This window comes from Bubalus bubalis, chromosome 5, assembly GCF_019923935.1.
Source record: "Bubalus bubalis isolate 160015118507 breed Murrah chromosome 5, NDDB_SH_1, whole genome shotgun sequence".
NCBI classification, from domain to species: Eukaryota; Metazoa; Chordata; class Mammalia; order Artiodactyla; family Bovidae; genus Bubalus; species Bubalus bubalis.
Window position 1 is genome coordinate 18,925,810 of NC_059161.1, and position 22,971 is coordinate 18,948,780.

Below are 22,971 nucleotides of genomic sequence, written 5' to 3' on the forward strand. Positions count from 1 at the left end.
ATTCTGATTATCCTCACCAGACAGAGAAAACAGCGGGTCTTTTTGCCTCTAGAAGCATCTTTCAACATGAAATTTCCTCAAAGTCTTATGAACACAAGGCCACGAGTTGGGGTGCAGGAGATGCCAGGGTTTCCCCACTCTTGTAGTTCCTGTTTTGGGGCCATTTCAGCTGTGGGGGGCCCTGGGCTGGTGTCTGAGTTATCCCAGGGCCTCTTCACACCTGGAAGACCCAAGTAGTTGTTCCACTGATCCTGCTGCTCAACCCCATCACCCTGACCCCAAGCCAACACAGCCTCCCCAGCCTGCAGTGCCGGGGGCTCTGGGAGCTGTCCCTCCCCCCTAGCCTCCAGGGAAGTAAAGAGGGGTTTTAACTGGCTGCTGCTGCTAAGGCCCTGGGAGAGGAGAACACTCACCACCCCCACACACAGGACTGCCTGACTTCCCCCGCAGCTGCCCGTCATCTTTCTCTCAGGCCACATGTCTCCTGGGAAAGAACACTCACCACACACACACACACACACACACACACACACGACTGCCTGACCTCCCCTCCACTGCCCGTCATCTTTCTCTCAGGCCACAAGTCTCCTTCAGCAACCGTGCCTGCTAAGAGCTGCAGCCACACACACGGTAACCTGATTCTGCAGTGTTTTCACCACAGCCTGCCCCCAGCAGCCCGGGGCTGCCCACCCCAACTGATCCCATCTGAGGACCCTTAGCTCCAGTCTGTCTCCTGCTCCTAAATGCACCTTGCCCAGGGCTCCTCTTCCAGCCAAACAGCGACCTCTGGAGGCTTCCACCTCAACCCTGGCATCACCCCAACCCCAGAGGCCTCCCCAGCCCCTGCCTCTGGCATGCCAACACAGCCCACTGCCATGCCTGTGTCCTCCTTCCCCCTCCCCCCAGGCCCCTGCCAGGCTAGTGAAGGTCAAGTGAACACATCAGCCCAAAATTTAGCGACTCAAGAGTGGGAGACGTTTCGGTTTTGCTTTTTAATAATTTAAGACTACTTCCAGAGAGTCCCAACACTTTGGGCCATGGAAGAGCCAGGTGGGATGGCCCCTCCCTCTGCTCGCATGCCCTGCCATCTCCCTGCCAGCGACCCACCCACAGCTGCCCTCAGGGAGTCTGGGCTGAGAGCTTGTGGCTGGAGACAGCCTGGCACCAGCTGCAGCCTTGTCCAAGGCCCCAGGAGAAGGAAGACAGAGCCCCTCACGGCCAGGCTGCAGTGGCTCCAGCCTCCCTCTGGGCGGGAGCAGAGGTCAGGGCGGAGTGGGGCAGGGCTGCCCTGGCCAGTCCCACTGGCCACAGCTGCACTTCCCTGAAGTTGGTCTCGGTTTCATTTTGTTCCTTCAACCTCGTATATCATAAAGATTTCCCAGAAATCCTTAATATTCTGACTACCAGATAACATCTCTCAGCTGTTCTCACACCAGACACGTTGCCAACTTTTGGTTTGGGATATATGGTCCATGGCTGTAAGGCTGTGACTCCCGGACACTTGGTCCATTTTTGGAAAAAGAGCAAAGGCGTCAGATGGGAGCTGGGAGGAATGAGACCAAAAAAGGCAGGCTCAAGGCCAATATGGCCAAGTACTTTCTTTGGCTCTGGAGTGAGAGGAGCTCGGGGAGCCCGACAGTGTGGAACGACGGGGCCTGGGGGTAAGGCGATGCTGCTTGGGGACCATCCGAAGGACCCACCGAATCTCTCTCCTCCTGCTGCCAACAAAGGTGCCAGAAGACGGTGACTCCACCTCAGGCCTGTTCAGGGCGGGAGACCCATTCCCTTCCCTGCTTCTACATAAATTAACATCCTTAAACAAAACACACAAACAGGCTCCTTCCCTCTGCAAGGACGGTCAGTCACAGAAGCCTGACTGAGGCCCGAGGGGTTGCACGCCACCGTGTTCATTTTCAGTAGACAAAGCAGCTTTGTGTAGCACATTCCCAGCCACCCCGGGGGCGGTTCGGGGTTTCCATTGGGCGGGGCGGGGTGGGGGGTGTGGTAACAGTGAGGGGCAAGGCACCTCTGCGTCACCGTGGGACAGGCCTCTGCCTCAGCACCCGGATCGACAAGCTCTCCGCGTGGGCCAGGAGCTCCCTCACGTGAGCCAAGCCCAGCCCTGCAACCTTGGCCCCGTTCACCTCCAGGATCTCATCCCCCACCCCCAGCAGCCCCGAGTAGAGCTTGGCTGTGTTCTTGTCAGCCATCTCCTGCACGTAGAACCCTGCAAAGGAAAACAGGAGAGTTAACGCAGGAAATCCATACTGAAGACACGCAGTTCTGTGGAATGCCGACCAGGTGGGTGGCGTTGGGGGGGGTGCGTGGAGGGGAGGCAGGTGCTTATATAAGGTGCTTCACGCATGCACGCACACTCCCTCATTATTCCACTTCACAACCACAACTCGCTTTATAATAGATACAGCAGGCCTGCCTCCACTTCATTTTTCCTTTTTTCTCTTTTAAAATGCCCCTAATACAAATAACACCTTAAGCTGTTATTATTCATGTATACCTCAGTGTGAATGAGCTAATCTTATCTTTTTCTGGGAGAAGCCTTGATTATAAAATAAGGAAAATGTTAAGACCTACGACATGCCCGGCACTGCTCTAGGTGGGGATTCACAAATAAGACCCACCTGCTCCCTTCAAGTAGCTGGGGGTGGATGGTATCACTGGAGCCGCAAACAAGTGAAAGAGTTAGTCACTCAGCCATGTCCAGCTCTTTCAAGCCCAGGAACTGGCCCATCAGGCTCCTCTGTCCAGGGTTAGCCATTCCCTTCTCCAGGGGATCTCCCTGACCCAGGGATCGAACCCATGTCTCCTGCCTTGGCGAGCAGGTTCTTAACCACTCGCGCCACCTGGGAAGCCCAGGGAGTTGCTGGGCTGAGGTCAAATCCAAACCTGGTTTGCTTCACCGGATTGTCTAGGGCCAGCCCCGGCTTCAGTCTTCCCCGGATATGGATCCTTAGAATTCAGAGGCATCTGGGCAAAAGCCCAGGAAACAGAAATTCTGGTCGGTTGATTTAGTCGCTAAGTTGTCCGACTCTTGCGAGCCCATGGGCTGTAGCCTGCCAAGCTCCTCTGTCCATGAGATTCTCCAGGCAAGAATACTGGAGTGGGTTGCCATTCCCTTCTCCAGGGGATGTTCCAGACTCAGGGATCAAACCTGGGTCTCCTGCATTGCAGGTGGATTCTTTACCAACTGAGCTACGAGGGAAGACTCCGTAGAAACTCTAGCCCCCTATTTACAGTCCCAGTGGCTGGCTTTTCCTTTCTGCGTACACTCTCCCCTCCAGTGCCCCCGAGGGGCCCCACCTGGCGGGGACCATTTCCTGGGTGTCTGAGGTAGGGTGAACCTCGGAAGGAGCTGCTTCTCCTTCTTTCCCCAGTTCAGTTTGAGTAACTCATGTCAGCGGAGCAGGCTCTGGGCTCCCTGGCCACACAGTGTAGGACAGTCCAGCTGACTGAGCCGCTCTTGCCTCAACTTCTGCGGAAAACCTTTCAACCCTCCCCTTCAGCTGTCTCTGCCTGAGGGAGCAAGGGAGCACAGGCTCTTCCAGGGAAGACTGGGTGTCCCTCATCCATGGGTCCCCCCAACCCACCAAATCGCACTAAGTGAGCATAGGTGTGCAGAGCAGGAAGACTGCAGGCTGGGGAGCCTGTGCGGTGACGGCCCCTGCAGGGTGCCCTGGGACATGCTGGCGTGGCTTTAAGCACCCTTGCTGCTCCCCAGCCTGAGCTCGGCTGGCTGATTAGGAACACTTAGCAGCTGTCCACGCCCAGCTCTCTACCTCCTCTTCTTAAAAATCAGTGTTCTCCTGGAGAAGGAAATGGCAACCCACTCCAGTATTCTTGCCTGGAAAAGTCCATGGACAGAGGAGCCTGGCTGGCTGCAGTCCATGGGGTTACATGACTGAGCATGTGTGCATGAGGTGGAGGGTCACGGGTTGGTAGCAATAAACTGGTAGAACTAAAAAAAAAAAAAAAAAAAAAAAAAATCAGTGTTCTTAGAAGGGACCTGAAAGAGCATCTCCTCTCTGGCTGCAAGCCTTTTAAGGGTGGGAAGTCATCTTTACAGTCCACCCAGCCTCGTAGGAGCTTCTGGTCCCAAGAGAAGTCAACCTTTTCAAAGCTGGGGTTTGAATGTGCACTGAAATCTCCTCTAAGGCACCCGAAGGTTTGCAGCTCTTGGGTTTAGCCAAGCCTATCTGTTGACATGTTCCTGCTTCCCGGTCTGAGCTGTGGAACTCGCTCTCAGTGCTTCTTGGCTGAACTGATCCTTTCCTGCAAGGCCGGCTCCCTCCTGGCAAGGCCTGTCTGTCATCTTGGCTGCACAAGGCTTTTCTCGAAGCCCTTGCCCTAGCCTTCCCCTCTTCTTTTTGGGTTCTCTAACTGCTTGCCCGCCTTGTCTGCGTGCTGGCAGTAGTGGGGGGAAGGCAGGTAAGGAGGCAGGGGAGGAGCCTGCAGAAATGGCTGCTGTCCAGCAGAGCGTGTCAGTGCGGAGGGATGAGAAAACCCAAAAGAATGGAGTCGGAGGACCAGACACTGCTGTCACGCCTGCCATGTAGGGGGACGACTCCAGGGTGCGTTTCACAGTTGGAAGTCGTGACACAAGTATGACAGAGAGGCTGTTGTGGACGTTTATTGTCTGCTGCCAACGGCCTCTATTCAGGATGTATGATCTCTGTGTTGTTTTCAATGAGAAGCAGACGGCGAAGTCTGCCGTTCTCACATGCTTGTATGGACTTAGATGTGACAGCCAGCAAGGACCACCCACATTATGATGTTTTAGTGAGGAATGCAAACCAGCCCCAATTCACAGCCCCTCTGAGGCCCAGGAGAAGTGACCCTGGGGGGCTGGAGCACGGTCTGAGGCAAGGACGCACCAGTACCAGCCACATTCCAAGGGTGAGGGCATCTCTGTGGGACAGCTGATAGCCAACCGCAGTGGCCGGAGGAGGGTGCCACCTGGGCAGGACAGGGAAGAGCTGGCACTCACCCAGGCAAGGGTTGCCCCCAGAGCAAGCCAAGGCAGAACCCAAGAAGCTCCTGGTCACTGGAGACCCCTGCCCATCAGCAGTCCGTGATGGGTTGATCGGGGAGGGAGTCCCACTGCTGGCAAAGAGGCCTAAAGGGACTTGTGGGAAGGATGGGGGGCAAAGGAGAATGCCTGGTTGGGCCTGAGCTCACACTGGCAGCTGGTGCAGATCATGTCTCGGCCCCCTTCCCCCCTGCCCTCTGTCTGGAGTTCTACTCCCCTAATACACATTCTTTTTCTGAAGAGGGAAGGAACACATGTGCCAGGTACTTTCCTAAACCCCACTGAAATGACTTTTCCAGGCAGGGTTTCATTAGCTTGATGTTACAGGTTAGGTGTTCTTTATTTATATATGGGCTTCCCAGGTGGCAGTAGTGGTAAAGAACCTGCTTGCCGACGCAGGAGACGTAAGAGACGTGGGTTCGATCCCTGGGTCGGGAAGGTCCCCTGGAGGAGGAAACAGCAACTCACTCCAGTATTCTTGCCTGGAGAATCCCATGGACAGAGAAGCCCTGTGGGCTATAGTCCATGGGGTTGCAAAGAGTCAGACAAGACTAAAGCGACTTAGCAGCAGCATTTACTTATTTATTGGATCACATTGCCTGGCATGTGGGATCTTAGTTCCCCAACCAGGGATTGAACCTATAACCCCTATAGGGGAAGCACAGAGTCTTAACAGTTGGACCCCCAGGGAAGTCCTTCATTTTACAAATTAGAGACTAGAGGCTCAAAGAGGGTAAGTAACCTGCTCAAGGTCACACAGACAGCAGAGGCGCTGGAGTACAAACCATGCTCTGTCGTCTACGCCTGCATGCTGCCTCTCTGGCAAGGCCTGACCCCCTCACTGAAGGGTAGAGGAAACTGGAGGAAAGGGCAGAGTGGCTAACAGCCTGTGGAATGCTTTACGATGGTCAACACATGCTCAACACATCCCCCTTAGAGGATAGACGAGTACCCTCCTGAGGGCCAGAGTGGGGAGACTTTTGTCCTCCCTTCCTCTCACACTCATATAAAACCTACCAGCAAATAGTCAAAACTACCTTCAAGTCAGCCAGAACCCGGCCACTTCTTACCACCTCCACAGCTGTGCCAGTCTAAGCCGCTGCCACTGTGTCTATCCCAGATTATTGAAATAACCTTAAAACTGGGCTCCTTGGCTCCACTTGCATCCCACTAGGGTCTATTCTCAACACAGCAGCCAGGGACCCTGGTAAAAGCGTTAAATCAGAGCATGTCGGTCCCAGCTCCAAGCCCCTGTAACTCGTCTCATTTCAAGGAAGACGGCCCCTTCTGAGCTCAGCTCAGTCTCTCTCCCACATTTCGAGGCTCAGCTGTCCCCCAACCTTCCTACCCTCAGCTTAGTCTCTCCCCCTCACCCCCTGCTGTCCAGCTTGACCTCCTTGTAGTTCCTCCCATGGGCCAAGCTCATTTCCAGCCCTCAGGGCCCTGCATGGACTGTTCCCTCTGCTTGGAATTCACTGCCCCAGACATCACATGGGGCCACCCTCACTTCATGCCAGTGTCTGTCTGCTCAGGGGTCTCTTCTCAGAAAAGCTGCCCCATCAGGACTCCCAACTCACTGCCCTTGGGCCTTATCCTGCTATATATATATGTAGATGTAGATAGTCGAATCTAACTGCCTCATGAGAATGTATACTCCTGAGGATAAGGATTTCATCTGTTCCATTTACTGCTCTGTCCCCAGTATCTACAACACCTAGGAGATGTGCCGGGAGCCGGCGAGAGACATTCCACTCGTGACAAAGGTCATGAGGAAGGGGGCTCGGCATACGCAAAGGCGGGATCGAGCCTCGGGAGTGCCCCCGGATATTCTCGAGCATCTACCCCGCAAAAAACCAGAGTCTGCCTACTTTATTGCTTTGTGCTCTCACCTCTGACTTTACTGGGGGCTGTCCCCCACCACCATCTCACTCTCTCTGTCAAAGAGTTAACTTACAGCTCCAATTAATAAAGTTCCTGGGCAATTAGGAGTGTTTAAATCCAAACCCCTCAGATGGCTCTCTAACTCGCCTGACATGTTTACCCGGACACCTACAGCTATGCATACGATTGTTTACAGTCTCCCAGCCTCCAGAGGCACGGGAAGCTTAAGATATTCAAATAGCTTAGAGCCTCTCAGAGAATTAGAAACTGTCAGAATAAAACTAGTAAAAGATTTCATTGATGAGCCAATGTTTGTTGCCAAGTTTTCACATCCCCTGAATTGTATCCTTGAATGTGCATTAATTAATATAGTTGGTATGTAGAAAAAATAAGTAGTGGCCTGGTGTTAGTAACTTTAGACCCTTAAGGTAGTAAATTCTTTACTTTGTAAACCCATTACACATCCACCCTATAGGAATGTAATCTTATCTTCGGAAGATGGCGCCAAACCTTAAAATAATTACTCTTAGAGAAAATAAGTCTTTGTTGATAAGTGCTTGTCAAGAGTCATAAAATGTTAATAGGCCTCTGGCCAGAAGATGATGTAAATCACCTAAACCATTTGTATATGATAAATCTGCAGGAAAGAAACCCTGGTTTTTGATAAGCATCAAAGACTGCTGATTTTGCATCCCCTATTGTCCTCTATGTGTAACTTAGGGTATAAAAGCCCCTGTTGAAAATAAAGCTATGGGCCTTGCTCACCAACGCTTGGTCTCCCCATGTCATTCTTCCCTTTAACTTCTAGCTGAGTGTCCATCTGGAGCGTGGATATCCTCTGTGACCATTTATTTGCCTGGGCTTCTAAGACCCACTCGAGAAGGTGTCTAAGGTGGGGCACCTTCCGCTATTCGAGAGGGCGCCTGCGGCCTCCGGTGGTCAGAGCTAACCTGGTGTCACGGGTTATATTGATTTTCTGCGTAAACCAAGCCACTCAGCTTCTTTTCTCCACTGAATTTTCCTACTGAGCTATTCTCATTCTATTCCTCTTTATTATCTCTAATTAACATTTGAATAGGTCGCCTAGCCGTCTCTCCTTCGAATACCCTGGATCAGCCGGGGCTGGACCCCGGCAGAGATGCTCAACGTACATTGTTGAAAAACAAATGATGGAACACATGCAAGAACTCACTTCAGTCTGCAACTCCAGCAGCAGTAGTGTTCTGCCACCTAAATGGCTTTGCCTCAGGAGATCAAAGCACAGAAGGACTAAACCCACCACGGCACAACCCATCCAGGGCAGCTTTGAGTGTCTTTCTGTGTCTGCCTTTCTGTTTTTCCTCCTCTCTCTCCTCTCCTTCCCACTCTTGCATGTCTGTCTTCCTTCCCTACTCATCTCAGCTGAGAAATACCTCTCAAGGTCCATTGCCCTGTGGTGGATCCCTAGTGGCTCAGCTGGTAAAGAATCCACCTGCAATGCAGGTCCCTTGCCCTGTGGTGGATCCCTAGTGGCTCAGCTGGTAAAGAATCCACCTGCAATGCAGGAGACCTGGGTTCGATCCCTGGGTTGGGAAGATCCCCTGGAGAAGGAAATGGCTACCCACTCCAGTATTCTGGCCTGGAGAATTCCATGGACTGTATAGTCCATGAGGTTGCAAAGAGTCAAACACAACTGAATGATTTTCACTTTCACTTCACTTTGGCTCACAGACCTCGGGTAAAGGCCTGGGCAAGTCATTTTTTCCCTGAAACATTCATGCGGCAGGGCTGAGAACTAGCCGGGGTGCAGAAGGACGTCCAGAGACCCTCCCTGATCCTGCCAGTGCTGAATCGGGACCTAGCAGGCCGCCCGGCCAGAGGCTTAGAGCCAGGATCCATGCGAACATCCCCAGCAGGAGCCCGCCCTGAGGGAGGGGCACAGACAGGCAGGCAAGGTCCACGTGCCCGGACACACTCCGCAGCTAGAGGAAGGGAACCACACCAACCACATCAAAGAGATCTGGAGAGCCAGCCAACACAAACAACCTCCCTCTGACTCTCCCGTGAAAAGATGGGAGTCGGGATTCTGATTTCAAGATGGACGGAGGGACAGTGGAGCAAGCCTGCCGTCCCCACCGCCTGGAGGGGAGAATTCCAGTCTCTTCATTGAGAGGCTCTCTGAGTCCGGAGCTCTCGGTGAAAACCCGAAAACAGATACGGCCACGGCCAGAAGGCACTGCTGCGGCCTGCTGATGCGCCGGGGCCGTGGAGCCAGAACAGGGCGGCGGGGGCCTACCTGAGTCCCGGCGTCCATCCCCGGAGGCCACGCTGAAGCCGAAAGTGCCCTCCGGGGGGCGCTGTAGCTGCAGCTGGCTCGTGCCGTCGGGGAACACCTCCACCAGGCGGCCCACGGCGCGCGCGGGGCCGGGCGCACTCACGTCCTCCACGCTGAGGGCGCGCCGGGCTGGTGCCTTGCCCGGCCTGAAGGGGCGAGAGGCGAGGGAGGGCAAAGGGGGCGGGCACTGGGGCCTCTAGGCCTGGAGGAGGCCTCCAGCCAGGCCCGGGCCTGGCGGTGCCCACGGCTGTGTGAGGTTCCACAGAGCCCCCTCCCCCAGTGCTTTTTAATCATTTTAATTGGAGAGATCTCTCTGGGAATGTGACGAAGTTTTTAATTTTACACAAGAAATTCCAGGAATTAATGGACCCCCTGAAGTCCCTCCGTGGAGCCCGCGGTAAGAGCAGCTAGCCTAGCGGGTCTCATCAGAGAGGGCGGTTTCTCTAAGCAGACCTGGTCAAGGGGCAAGGACCTCTTTGGGGACCCTGTCTCTGGATCTTTAATCAAATCTTCAACTGGACCAAGGAAGCTCTCTGAACATTCAGATTTCAGGATGTCATTAGATAGTAAAGGGATGGAGGAATCAAACCTTCCAACTCTATAGAACCCCCAACCCCTGTCCAGTTGCTCAGGACAAGGGCACTGAGGTGTGCGCTCTAAGACCCCTGCGGTACCTGAGGCACAGGTAGCTGGCCTCGGTTTCTCTTTTAAAGGGACCCTCCCCTGGGCCATGCTGCTAAGGCAGGAAGGAGTTAAGTGTAGAGCTCCACTGTTCATGCTCTGGGTCTCCCCTCCAAAACACTTGCCCACTCTCACCTGTCAGCTGCGCTGTGATCCCCTGGCTCCCCTACCAGGTAGAGGTTGGACCGGTCCACCTTGCCACTCAGCAGAGAATGGAGGTTCTGAAAGGAGGTGGCTTTCCGATGTTGGTGAGAGGGTGACACCTGGTGGGGAAAACCCAATATTGCAGGTAAGAAGAGCCATCTGATAGGGGGTTGACAGGGATCCCCTCATTAAGAATCTGCCTACAATACAGGAGACTGGGTTTGATTCCTGGTGTCAGGAAGATCCCCTGGAGAAGGAAATGGCAACCTATTCCAGTATTCTTGCCTGGAGAACCCCATGGACAGAGGACCATGGCAGGCCACAGTCCATGCAGTTGTAAGAGTTGGACACAACTTAGTGACTAAACCACCACCAAGGGGTTAACAGAGAGGGAACCCCAACCATGAACTTGAGGGCCTGCTAAGAAAGTGCTTAACAGAATAACCATAACTCACTTAAAGAGATGGGCCTATGCAGGCACTCTGAAGCTTCAAATAATGAAAAAAATGTGTTGGTTGAAATAGCAACTGAATATGATAATGCCAATTATCTCACTGATTAAGAAAAGCTAACTTTCTCCTTGATTAAGAAAAAAAGGTAGGACTTCCTTGGTGGTCCAGTGGTTAAGAATCCACTTGGCAGGAGACAGTTCGATATCTGGTCTGGGATGATTCCACACATCATAGGACAAATAAACCTGTGCACCACAGCTACTGAAGCCTGCATGCCTAGAGCCTGCACTCTGAAACAAGAGAAGCCACTGCGGTGAGAAGCCTGCCCACTGCAACTGGAGAGTAACCCCACTCACCACAACTAGAGAAAGCCCACGTGAGGCAGTGAAGACCCAGCACAGTCATAAATAAATACATTTTTAAAAAGGTAAAATCAAATAATTACAGAATAATGAACACAATTTTAGAGTTGAAATCTTAGTTTGTGATTCTTTAGTATCCCTTTTATGATTGCTGACATTAAAAATTTTATCAAGTATGCACCTAAAAACACTGTGCATGATGGATAAGACTGAAGTCCCTCAAGGAGCTCAGCCCACGGTGGGGGTGGGGTGAGCATGGACAGGTCAGAAGCCCTAAATGTATATTGTAAGTGTGAGGCTAGAAGCATGGATGACGCTGTGCAGGGAAGCAGAGTGACTCAGCTCAGGAGGCCTCGGGGCCCTGGAGGAGCCGCTGCCTGCGCAGCACCTGAAGCAACAGCTCTCCAAATGAAGACAGGGGTGGGGAGTTCCAGGCATAAGAAACAGTAGAGGCAGGCAGACAGAGATGGGAGAAAGCACGAATGTTCTGGAACATACTTGTGGTCTGGGGGGCTGGGCTGCAGAGGTGATGGGCGGTGGGCTGGAGCCAAGGGCCAGACCCGGAGAGACCTCATCTGACCTGCAGAGGAGCCACTGCATGATAGTAATCAGAATAATTACAAGGTCCTATCTGTGTTCTAGAAACTGACCCAGTGAGGAGGCTATTCTGAGGGAGCGGGTGGGAGGCAGGGAGAGGCAGACTTCTAAACAAATACTGCACACATTATTTATCACATTGGGAATCTGTGCTCTCAGGAAGTTGTATTATCTAGAAGCTTACAAGGGGGCCCTGAGCTTGCTCTGAAGTTCTGGAGGGCTTCCTGGAAGAAGTCGTGTTCAACTCAAGAGTGGAAAGCCAGGGAGGAGGGGAAAAGGGAGGAATGAACGAGCCACAGCCACTAGAGGACGTGGGAGCCGCCCACATGGTGAGGATGCTCACTGCCTACTTAGAAGGGCAGAGTGGAAACCAAGCCCGTCTGCACTCTCACCACGCACACTCGGCAGCACAAGAGGAAGGGCTTCACCCTGAGATAGGTCATGAATATACCAGAGTGAGGCGGAGTCTTATTTTGTTCTTTTTTTAGTTCTTGAACAATTCTTTCTGCTGCTCAGTCCTCCCGGCACTTGCTCCCACCCTTTCTCGGCCAGCTTGCTTCCTAACTTGGCGCACTCGGATTACATGGCAGATGATGGGCTGTCATCTCCCTTGGGTACACAGACTGAAGCTCTGATGGCTATACATCTGAGCACCATGGCTCAGACACACCGGGGACAAATTTAACTTCAGGAGAAAAGCGGTGAATTCCTGGAGCACCATGTCACTCTAGGCTTTTGTCCCAAGCTTGAGATCATTTTGCTTTTGTTTCTTTGCCTTCCAACTTCATCCAACCAGCAAATATTTATACTCTACGTGATGCAAGACGACCAATGGAACGTTCATTCAGCCTGCATTCTCTTCCCTACTTCAGACTGAAAAATGAAAGGCTCCAATGCCCTGAACTGCAATCACCTGCTTTGTTCTGCCCAGGGGAGAGGGCGGGGAAGAGAACAGGCATGATACCTGGAAAACCTGGACTAGAACAGCACTTTCAGAGACCTGGCTGAGAGTCAGGTGCTGCTACTGGCGTGCTGTTGGTATCCGCTAGCACACGAGAAGGGAACTTGAGCAGGCTGCCCGGTGTTCACTCACTCATTCATTCACTGCGTACTGCGTATGTCTACTATGCTAATTACCATACTAAATATGTAGACTCTAAAGATCAAGTAGTGTTCCGTCAGAGAATCACATTCCACTGAGGGGAGACAGACAAAAACCAACATACTACATGAGAAGTTCCATGAAGGAGGAAAGCGCAGGATGAGAAGGGAAGCCGGAGCAGAGGTGCCCAGCTCAGCCCAAGGAAGGATTAGAAGTGGTTTCCTGGAGGAAGCCGTGCCTTACATATTGATGGATGAACAGCATTAGCAGGTGGAGAAGATGGGAAGAATATTTCGGGTGAAGGTTCAAACTGTGTGGCCTGATTTCAGAACTGCAAGGTCAAGGATAACTGGGGTTGAGTATTAGGGGAATCATCAGTCAGATTACAGAAGCGGTCAGATTATAGAAACCCTTTGGCAATGTTGCGTGGCCTCAAAGTGTTTTCCTGGGGGTGATAAGGGACCAATGATGGATGTTCCACAAGGGGGGGAGGCAAGACCAGATTTGCATGCAGGAAGGACCGTTCTGGAAGCCACATGGGGAAAGACAGGGCAGGGACGCCAGTGAGGAGGCTGCGGAGGCAATCCAGGTACGCGGTGATCTGTGCTAGACAAACAGAGTGGCTGTGGCCGCGGGGAAGCTTCCAGAATAATCAGGCAGTGGATGCCAGGCCTTGGCAGAGGTGGTGGAGTGAGGGAGTGGGAGGGGTCTAGGCTGAGCCCAGGCTGGGGCAGTGGGGTGGAAGGACAGAACTCGCTCATCGCACTGTGTCCAGGGAGTCCACGTCTTGCGGATGGACTGTGGGGATGCCAGGAGCGTCCCTTTCCCCACCCTGGGATCCTCAGGAGCACCCCCTGGCACTTCTCTTCTCCTTCACCTTTCATCTCAGTGGTGGCTACCACCCCACTGCCCTCACACACCCCTCGGCTGGGCCCTTGGGAATCTCACCAGATGCAGGGATTGTAAGGACGGGGCTCTCTTCACTTTGGGGGTGCCAGTGTGTGAAGCCGGGCCAGGCGCCGGGGGCTGCAGCTGATCCATGCTATAGCTGCGGGACTTGCCCATCTTGGGCCGCGTGCCCTGACTCAGCGCCGAGAAGAACTTCTTCAGCCCCAGGGCAGAGGCGATGCCTCCGCTGCTTTTCTTGTTCTTGTCAGAAGCAGCGGCGGAAGGCAGGCTGGGGCCCACATTGACCCCAGACAAGGCACTGAAATGCAAAGGTGGATGTGAGGTGGGTGGGAGAGGGCTGGGGGAGGCAAGAACCTTAGGGTCCTGTGGGGCCCAGGTGGGCCAGCACCCCAGCCTCAAGGAGGAGGTGACAGCCAGGCTGCAGACAGAAAGGCCGAGTGGACTTCTGAAGGAGCCTCTGCTTGGGCAGCAGAGAAGACCCTCAGGGTCACAGCCAACTATGGGTTCCCCAGTCATCCGTTCACCAGTGATTCCTCAGAACCTCTCAAGGCTTCCTGCCAGCATTGGCATGTGGCAAATAACGAGGGTATGGGATAAACCAGATGGACAAGACCCTTCCACTTGGGAGCTTATGAACAACAGGCTAGTAAACGAGGGAGAAGCCCTCTGAGTGACCGATGAGCAGGGTGAAGCAGAGGGTGACAAGGTGGCTGGGGAAGGCCTCTCTCACAAGACGACACTTAAACAGAGGGCTGAATGGCAGGAAGGAGTCAATCTTGCCCAGCCTGGAGGTGAGAATTCCAGGGCTAGGGAGCAGCTGAAACCACAGGCCTACACAGGAAGAGACTCGCTGTGTGGTGGGTTCGAGAACATAACGGGGCCAGGCCTGTAGGACTTTGACGTAATGAGGAAAGAGGGATCAGCAGGGATCTACAGGTGAGCGAAGCTGAATTATGTTGAGTGCTATGTCAGGGTAAGGGGTTTGCATCAGGGTAAGGTAAGTGAAGGCGATGGCACCCCACTCCAGTCCTCTTGCCTGGAAAATCCCATGGACGGAGGAGCCTGGTAGGCTGTAGTCCATGGGGTCGCGAAGAGTAGGACACGACTGAGTGACTTCCCTTTCACTTTTCACTTTCATGCATTGAAGGAAATAGTAACCCACTCCAGTGTTCTTGCCTGGAGAATCCCAGGGACGGGGGAGCCTGCTGGGCTGCTGTCTATGGGGTCACACAGAGTCGGACACGACTAAAGTGACTTAGCAGCAGTAGCAGCAAGGTAAGTGAAAGGATAAACCACTGGGGTTTCAGTCAGAGAAATGACATCACTTAGTTAAGGTTTTCAAAAAACACTTCAGACCATTGAGTGGAGAAGGAATTGAAAGGGCAAGAGGAAGGCAGAGAGCAGAGAGGGAATGTTAGGTTTGCACAGAAAGAAGGAACACGCTGAGACCAGGAGAACGCCATGCAGGTGGCTGCAGGGGCCAGAGAGGATGTGCCAGTGGATGAGGGTGGGAGGGAATGGGGAGGAGGCAGCCAAGACGGCGGGGTGCGAACACCGTGGGGATGGCGGTGTGCTGTGTGTTTGCCCGGGGGAAGCAGCTTTCATCACAGGAGAGATCAAGAGTTCCACTAGGCCTTTCAGGCACCCTAGTGGGGATGTCGGGGGAACTGGGTGCACAAATCCGGAGTTCTGGGGCACACACGGGGCAGGAGGTGGCGATCTGGCTGCAGTCACATGTGAAGCCCTGGGCCACGTCACCAGGGATGATATGTAGTGGAGAAAGGAGAACCCGGCCAGAGGACCAGCTCACCAAGGTTCGGCAGCCCCAGAGTAAGGACTCACAGCCTCGGGACTGAAGGAGAGCGTGGAACCATGAGTGGCAGGCTGTTTCCCGCCCCAGGGTCAGGAGCAAGTCCTCTGACAGAGAGCCCATCCTGGGAGCACCTGGAGGGCTGGGGCCATATGCACAGCTGTGCCCAGCACAGCACCTGCAGCTTGAGGCCGTTCGGGGAAAGCTTGGGGAATGAATAAGCACGCACACTAGACTGGACAGGGCAGGGAACGGAGTGCTGGGGTGCCATGCTTGCACCTAATCTAGAAGCCTCCAAGGATCTGGGAGTAGTTAACTTATCCTGCTGCCACTCTGGGGGGCTCCTTCCCCACCCAGCACCCCAACCCCCAACCTCCCAAGTCAGGCCTGTCACTCGCGTCACTTACCGGGATGACACGTGCCCTACAGAACTCGGCTCTGTCCTCCGCAGGCCTCCTTCTGCTTCCTGGCTGGACTTGGGCTCCTCTGAGGCCGGGGAGAAGGTGATGCCCACGGAGCTGATGGTGCCAACAGCTGCTGAGGCAAGACAGCCCTGGAGTCCTCTTACAACAACCACAGCATTCCTCCCGTGGCACTGATCCACCCCCACAGGTCATGGGGGCGAGGGGGGCAGTCCTAGCGACAGAGGCAGGAGAGCCAGAGGAAGATGCAGGGAAGCGGGAGCCCCACGAGAGCCATGGAGGCGGTGGTGAGACCCACACGCAGCAGGGAGGGGTCCTGTCTCCCTGGGCTGAAGCCCATCACCCCCAGCATAGCGCCTGGTATGCAGCAGATGAGAAATAAACACCTGTGAAATGAAGGGCTGGACTTCCCTGGTGGTACAGTGGATAGGAGTCTGCCTGCCAAAGCAGGGGACACAGGTTCAACCCTGGGTCTGGGAAGATTCCACATGCCACAGAGCAGTTAAAGCTCATGTGCCTGAACTACTGAGCCCGCATGCTGCAACTTCTGAAGCCCATGTGCTAGAGCCAGTGCTTGGCGACAAGAAAAGCCATCGCCATGAGAAGCCTGTGCATAGCAACCAAGAGTAGCCCCCACTTGCTGCAGCTAGAGAAAGCCCACATGCAGCAGCGAAGACCCAGCACAACCAAAAATAAAAATAAATAAATAATTTTTAATAAGTGAAAGGCTGCTTATAAGTCATGTCCCTCCTGTATCAAGAGGTATTATGAAAGGACTTGTGGACCCAGTGGGGGAAACAAAGAGTAGGACGAATGGACAAAGTAGCATCAACATATATACACTACCTGTTTTATGTGTAAAACATAGCTGATGAGAAATTGCTATATAACACAGGGAGCTCAGCCTGGCACTCTGTGATGACCTAGAGGGGTGGGATCAGGGTCTTGGAGGAGGCTCAAGAGGAAGGGGATATATGTATAATTATGGCTGATTTGCACAGCTGTATGGCAGAAACCAAGGGCTTCCCTGGTAACTCAGCGATAAAGAATCCACTGGCAATGCAGGAGACACGGGTTCCATCCTCGGGACAGGAAGATCCCCTGGAGGAGGGCAGGGCAACCCACTCTAGCATTCTTGCCTGGAGAATCCCATGGACAGAGAAGCCTGGTGGGTTACAGTCCATGGGGTCGCAAAAGAATCAGACACAACTTAGCGACTAAACCAACAACAACAATGGAAGAATCCAACACAACATTGTAAATCGATTTTCCTCCAATGAAAGAAAAGAGAGGGACATCTATGGCAGCGGGTGGGGGGGGGGGAGGAGGGGATTTGTGTTCCTGGGACAAGACCCACAATCTGGTTGGCTGTGAAGTCTAACAGCTAAACGACAGCCACCACGCCTAGAGCATCTGTGATATGCTAGGCAAGAGTTAAACCCTCTACGGGGATGATTGCCTGAGCTCCTAGGAGATGGGTTCTAATGATATCCTCAGGTTAGAGGGGAGAACTGGAGACAGAGGGGTGATGTGAAGAGCCCAGGACCTCATGGTGAATGAGAGGAGGAGCCTCACCTGGCCCTCTGCTCCAGCAGGTGAAAGCCAGGCTGGCCAGAAAGGTCAGCAACTCTCAAAATAAGAGCCCCACAGGAAGTGGGTAGGAGCAGCCAGCCTAGAGCCCACCCAAGGGAGGAAAACCACACTTGAGCACAGGGCAGGCGGGAACTCAGGGTGGGGCCTGCTTCCTCAAGCTTCCTGTGAGTACCAGAGGGATAGGGCAGCGTTGGCTCCCCATATGCAGTGGAGGGGTGGTGGCACCCCCGAGGTGGGGCGGGCACTGGGCACCAGCATCCTCCGTAAGGTCAGCACGGCCTGTCACCTCTCTGGCCTCTCCCCCCTCACTGTTCCCAAGCCCTGGATTCCTCCCGAGCCATCACAGCACCAGGGCTGCCAGAGCCGCGGGCACGTGAAGGCAAGGCTGCTACCTCTGCCTAAGAGTGGGTGGCCGAGTTGCTCACCTCAGATCACAGCATCAGGGAAGTTCACGATTTGCCCACGACATGAGGACCCCTTCCAAGGGCAGAGGGGACACCCTCTGGCCTTCAGCAGCCTTGCCTGCTGAAACCTACCAGTGTGCCCAGTAGGCTTGGGGCTCTAGGAGGGCTCGAGCACCAGAGAACAACCCCAGCACTCCTTGTAGGAGCTCTGCTTACTGATCACTGTGTCATCTGGACAACACACCTGCTTGGCCGCCAAGGGTCTCAGGGGGTAGACTCCTGCTGAATTAATTAACTTATGCATCCCCTGCAGGGCCTAGGATGGTGCCTGGCCTGTAACGGGTGCTCAAACTGTAATGAATGAATGAGTGTATGAAGTGATGATGTTGAAGGGGAGGGACCTTAGCTGTGGGATTATCTGGCATTTGCTGCTCTAAGCAAGTAGTAAATCCTGGAGCTGCTGCCTCTTTCTGCTCTGTTGGTAGTAAAATTCCCTCAAAGCCCAGGCCTCCCACAGCCACAGAGCTTGGAGCTCCTTTAGCATCCCTACCACCGCCTCCCCAGGAGGAGTTGGCTAATCTGCCTCCAGGCTGATGTCGAATCCTGCACCCACTCACAGACCCTGCCAACTTCCCCAACATCTGCCAGGCTCTGGGAGCTGCTAGGAGCAATGCACAGCTCTGTCATCTATTAAGATGAACAGTTAAGTGCCTGGTGGGCCACAAACCCAGCCTGTGATCTCTGGGCTAGCACCACCCTAGCCCCCGGGCCATCCCTTACCATCTCTGCGGTCCTCCAGCGGTGCTGCGGGCTCCTGGCTTCGGGCACCTGTCTCCCCCACGAGGATGGCTCCTTCCCAGGGCTCCTGCAGCCCCTGGGGCATGCTGCTGTTGCAGTTGTTGGTGGACAGGGCCCGCAGGGGGTGCCTGCTGTGGGGACTGTGGGGCTGTGGCTGTGGCGAGGTGAGCTCACAGGTCCTGGGAACTGCGCTTCTGGAAGCAGGCAGGGGGCTGTCCATGGGCCCTCCCTGGTTGCCCAGCCTGCGAAACCCAGCCAGGGCTGCCTTCCTGTGAGACACGGGTGAGGTGGTTTTCTTTGAAGAGGGAGGGGTTGGCACCCAGCTGTCAGGGCAGAGGGAAGCAGTCGGCTGTCGGGCCTGGTGGTGGGCAGAGAGCTCTGTGCGGCTCTGTTGCGGGCAGTCAGTTCCCAGAGACTCCTGGCTTTCTATAACCGGGCCTTGTCTGCCTGGCCCCGAGGACCCCAGCTTCATGGGAGAGGCAATGGTATAGGCTGTCCGAAAATCCCTGGGGTGAGCCCAGTGATTTTCCAGCCCTGGTCCAGACTGCCACGGGGACCCGGGGAAAGCCCTCTTCAAGTCCTGGACAGGAGGCTTAGACAAAGCATCTTCTCTGGGGAGCAGAGCCCCTGCCGTCGTCTGGCCCGCGCCTTCTGTCACCTCATCTGACACCTCCAGGAGCTCCAGCCCAGGCAGGTCGTGTGAGGCCTGAGGGCTCCCGGGCGGCTCCATCTCAGCCTTGCGCAACCACCTGTGGCCTCCCCGAGGCCTGGAGGCCCGCAGGCGGGTCTTGCTGGGCTGAGAGGTCCCGGCCTCCTCACTGTCGGTCCGGCAGCTGTCGGAGGTGTCGGTGCTGTCCAGGGCCGAGTCCGCCTCCTCTGGAAGCGCCTGCTCCCCGATGTGCGTCTCCCGGATCCACTCGGTGTGGAGCCGGGGCTCGCCGGCGGAGAGGAGCCGGAGCGGGACGCTCAGGCCCTGAGAGCTGAGGGGCTGCGCCGACGCCCCCTCCCTCCCGCAGGCGGGGTCGCGCTCCCGGAGGACCCTCGGGTCGGGGGCGATGCAGTGGCCACAGGCTCGGCACCTCCTCTCGCTGCCCCCAGCGGGCGGCGGCGCCGAGAGGCCCCCGGGCTGCAGCCCACCCAGCAAAGGGTGCAGAGCGCCCGCGCCCGCGTCCCGGCGCCGGCAGCCCGCCTGGATGTAGTCCGCGAGGTCGGGCTTGGAGCGCAGGGGGCCCTGGTCCGCCATGCTGAGCACCTGCCGCTGACGTTGCTGCAGCCGCTCCAGGTAGCGGGACTCAGCGTCCCGGGCAGACTCATCCTCAAAGCGGACGTGGGACGGGGAGGTGCCCCGCTTCGGCCACTGCCCGCTGCTGGACTCCCCGCTGGAGGAGTCGCTCGTGTTCCCATTCTGGAGGTTGTCTCGGCAGGCAATGGTCATCCTCGGGTCCAGGGCTGGGCTTTTCCGCCCATCTCTGATGGGCAGGCAGGAGGAGAGAGGTCATGAGCAGGAGGAGGAGAGGAAGGTACAAGCCTCCTCCCTGGGCGCTAACCCGTCCACCCTGGGGCCCGGTCCTGCACAGCGCTCAGGCAAAACTACAACCCAAAGTTGCCCAAATCAGGTTCCTCAGGAGTCCAGCAGCAAAGCAGAAAAGCTTACAGGCCCATCCCCATCCTGAACACAGTGCTGAACAAAACGAATACGACCTTCTCTACTTTCGGCTTTGCCTCTGTTGCCTGCCTCCGTCTGAGTTAAGATGAAACGCTGTTAACCGCAGGACTGTAGGAAAGGATAATACTGAAGTTCTGGTGTGTGTTTAGAAGTCAGTCTGGCCATCACGGGCATCTGGTGAACTGTGATGAATTGTGGCAGTCCTGCATTAGTTATAAAGGTCTAATGGGAAGAGCAGATGTTTCCATGGAGACCATGTGGGACCTGCCGTCGAGTTTCTAAGCATTCCTCCCCTCCGGATTCACTCAGGGTTCCTAAGCATCTTGCTGGGACAAAATTTAGACAGAGTAACACTAGTGTTTCTCTTTGGTCTCGCCATCTCGTCTGTTCCAGCGCTGCCTCCTGTATCTGCCCCTCCCCAGCCCCTCTCACACGCTCTGTCCCAAAACACTGTGACAACAATGACTAGGCTAGGAAGAGTCCTCACATTCTGTCGTCAGCCTTTGCTCCGAGAGACACTGTAGCTGGTGGTCAAGTCCTGCTCAGATCAGGAAAACACCTGCACAAATCTCATACCAGGCCCCCCGGAGCCAGGTGAGTTTCAGATTCCTGTGTAAATGGACCCTACAGGCCCTTGTCCACCAGAGGCCACCTAAGTAAGGACCATGCTTCTCCCTGCCTTTCCCAGCAGCACCTCGCCACCCATCTACTGATGAGCAGCTGGGACTCACATCCTTTCCTGCTTTTATCACTCACCCTGGACCCCTGCAGTGGCCTCCTATTCATTGGTCCTCCTGGATCTCAGCTTCATTGTATCATCTCTCAAGAGGGCACAGGATCAAGTTCTCAGTCTTTGGGGTCAAGACACAGGCCTTCCACATTCCTCTCTGCCTTCCTTTCCAGCTGTGGCCCACTTGCAAGGCCCCCAGGCTTCTCACCCCATTTATCTTATGCAACTCCCCTGCCACTGTTTCCTAGACTCTTTCTTCTTAACCTGTGTGCCTTTGATTACCAGTCATTATATCATACCTGTGTATAGATGCCATGTGTAATGTTTAATTTTATGTGTCAGCTTGGCTGGGCCATGGTGCCCAGGATCTTGATGTTTTTGTGAAGGTTTTTTTTTTTGGATAAGATTAACATTTAAACTGTGCTGTGCTTAGTCATCACCTGTGTCCAACTCTTTGTGACTTAATGGACTGCAGCCGCCAGGCTCTTCCGTCCATGGAATTCTCCAGGCATGAATACTAGAGTGGTTTAGCATTTCCTTCTCCAGGGGGATCTTCCCAACCTAGGGATCAAACCCAGGTCTCCTGCATTGCAGGTGGATTCATTACCGTCTGAACCACAAGGGAAGCCCAAGAATACTAGAGTGGGTAGACTATTCCTTCACGCAGGGATCTTCCTGACCCAGGAATCGAACTGAAGTCTCCTGCATTATAGACAGATTCTTTACCAGCTGAGCTACCAGGGAAGCCGCCTTAAACTGGTAGACTTCAAACAAAGTTGATCATGGTATGGTGGACCTCATCTAATCAGTTGAAGGTCTGAATAGAACAAAGACTGCTCTTCCCTGAGCAAGAAGGACTTCTGCCCGCTGACTGCCTTTGGATTTGAGTAGCAACTCTTGCCTGGGTCTCAAGCCAGCCAACCTACTCTGCAGAATTTGGACTTACCAAGTTTCCTAGGTACCATGAGCCAATTTTTTAGAATAAAATTTTCTCTCTCTATAAGCACACATTATGTTGGTTCATTCTCTGGAGAACCCTGACTGATACAGCTTGATGCTGTCTCCTCCTCTGACTACCCATGCCACCCATTTGTCATCAAAGACTCAGGAGACGTCAGGGTTGGAAGGGACTAGCACGACCAAGTGACCCCTACTTGTTTCCACGAAGGAGAGGGCACACAAGACCAGTTTCCCGACGGACCAGCACCTGAACAGCTGGCAAAGGCAAGCTGCAGGGAGTTTTTCTCTCTTAGAAGGAGCCATGAATACGGAACTAGTCTTTGACCATCGTCATGGTCAGGTTCTGACTGGAGACAGGGGCTTGGATTTTAGAGACCTGTTACTTCTTTCCTGCTATGTCCTCTTATATGCTGGCAAAGTAATGCTCAAAATTCTCCAAGCTAGGCTTCAACAGTATGTGAACTGAGAAATTCCAGATGTTCAAGCTGGATTCAGAAAAGGCAGAGGAACCAGAGATCAAATTGTCAACATCCGTTGGATCATCATAAAAAGCAAAAGAATTCCAGAAAAACATCTAACTTCTGTTTCACTGACTACGCTAAAGCCTTTGACGGTGTGGATCACAACAAACTGGAAAATTCTTAAAGAGATGGGAATACCAGACCACCTTACCTGCCTCCTGTGAAACCTGTATGCAGGTCAAGAAGCAACAGTTAGAACCAGACATGAAACAACGGACTGGTTCCAAATTGGGGAAGGAGTACGTCAAGGCTGTATATCGTCACACTACTTATTTAACTTACATGCAGAGTACATCATGCAAAATGCCAGACTGGATGAAGCATAAGCTGGAATCAAGATTGTAGGGAGAAATATCAATAACCTCAGATATGCCGATGACGCCATCCTTATGACAGAAAGCAAAGAGGAACTAAAGAGGCTCTTGATGAAAGTGAAAGAGGAGAGTGAAAAAGTTGGCTTAAAACTCAACATCCAAAAAACTAAGATCATGGCATCCGGTCCCATCACTTCATGGCAAATAGATGGGGAAACAGTGGAAACATTGAGAGACTTTATTTTCTTGGGCTCCAAAATCACTGCA

At 54.0% G+C, this 22,971-nt stretch overlaps 1 protein-coding gene across 6 annotated transcripts in view; it reads right to left on the reverse strand.

Moving 5' to 3' along the window:
* Nucleotides 1-973: 973 nt before the first annotated feature.
* KIAA1614 (KIAA1614 ortholog) overlaps nt 974-22,971 on the reverse strand; it is a 44,973-nt gene continuing 22,975 nt past the window's right edge. For 5 of the 6 annotated variants that reach the window (XM_045165678.1, XM_045165673.1, XM_045165677.1 and 2 more), the window contains 6 exons: nt 18,496-19,982; nt 15,704-15,833; nt 13,526-13,784; nt 10,056-10,183; nt 9,201-9,385; nt 974-2,227 (listed from right to left, as the gene is read on the reverse strand). In XM_045165678.1, the coding sequence (XP_045021613.1) occupies nt 2,034-2,227; nt 9,201-9,385; nt 10,056-10,183; nt 13,526-13,784; nt 15,704-15,833; nt 18,496-19,982 (2,383 nt within the window). In that variant the 3' untranslated portion in view covers nt 974-2,033. The remainder of the gene's footprint in view (nt 2,228-9,200; nt 9,386-10,055; nt 10,184-13,525; nt 13,785-15,703; nt 15,834-18,495; nt 19,983-22,971) is intronic. The other variant, XM_045165674.1, reaches the window with a different exon arrangement.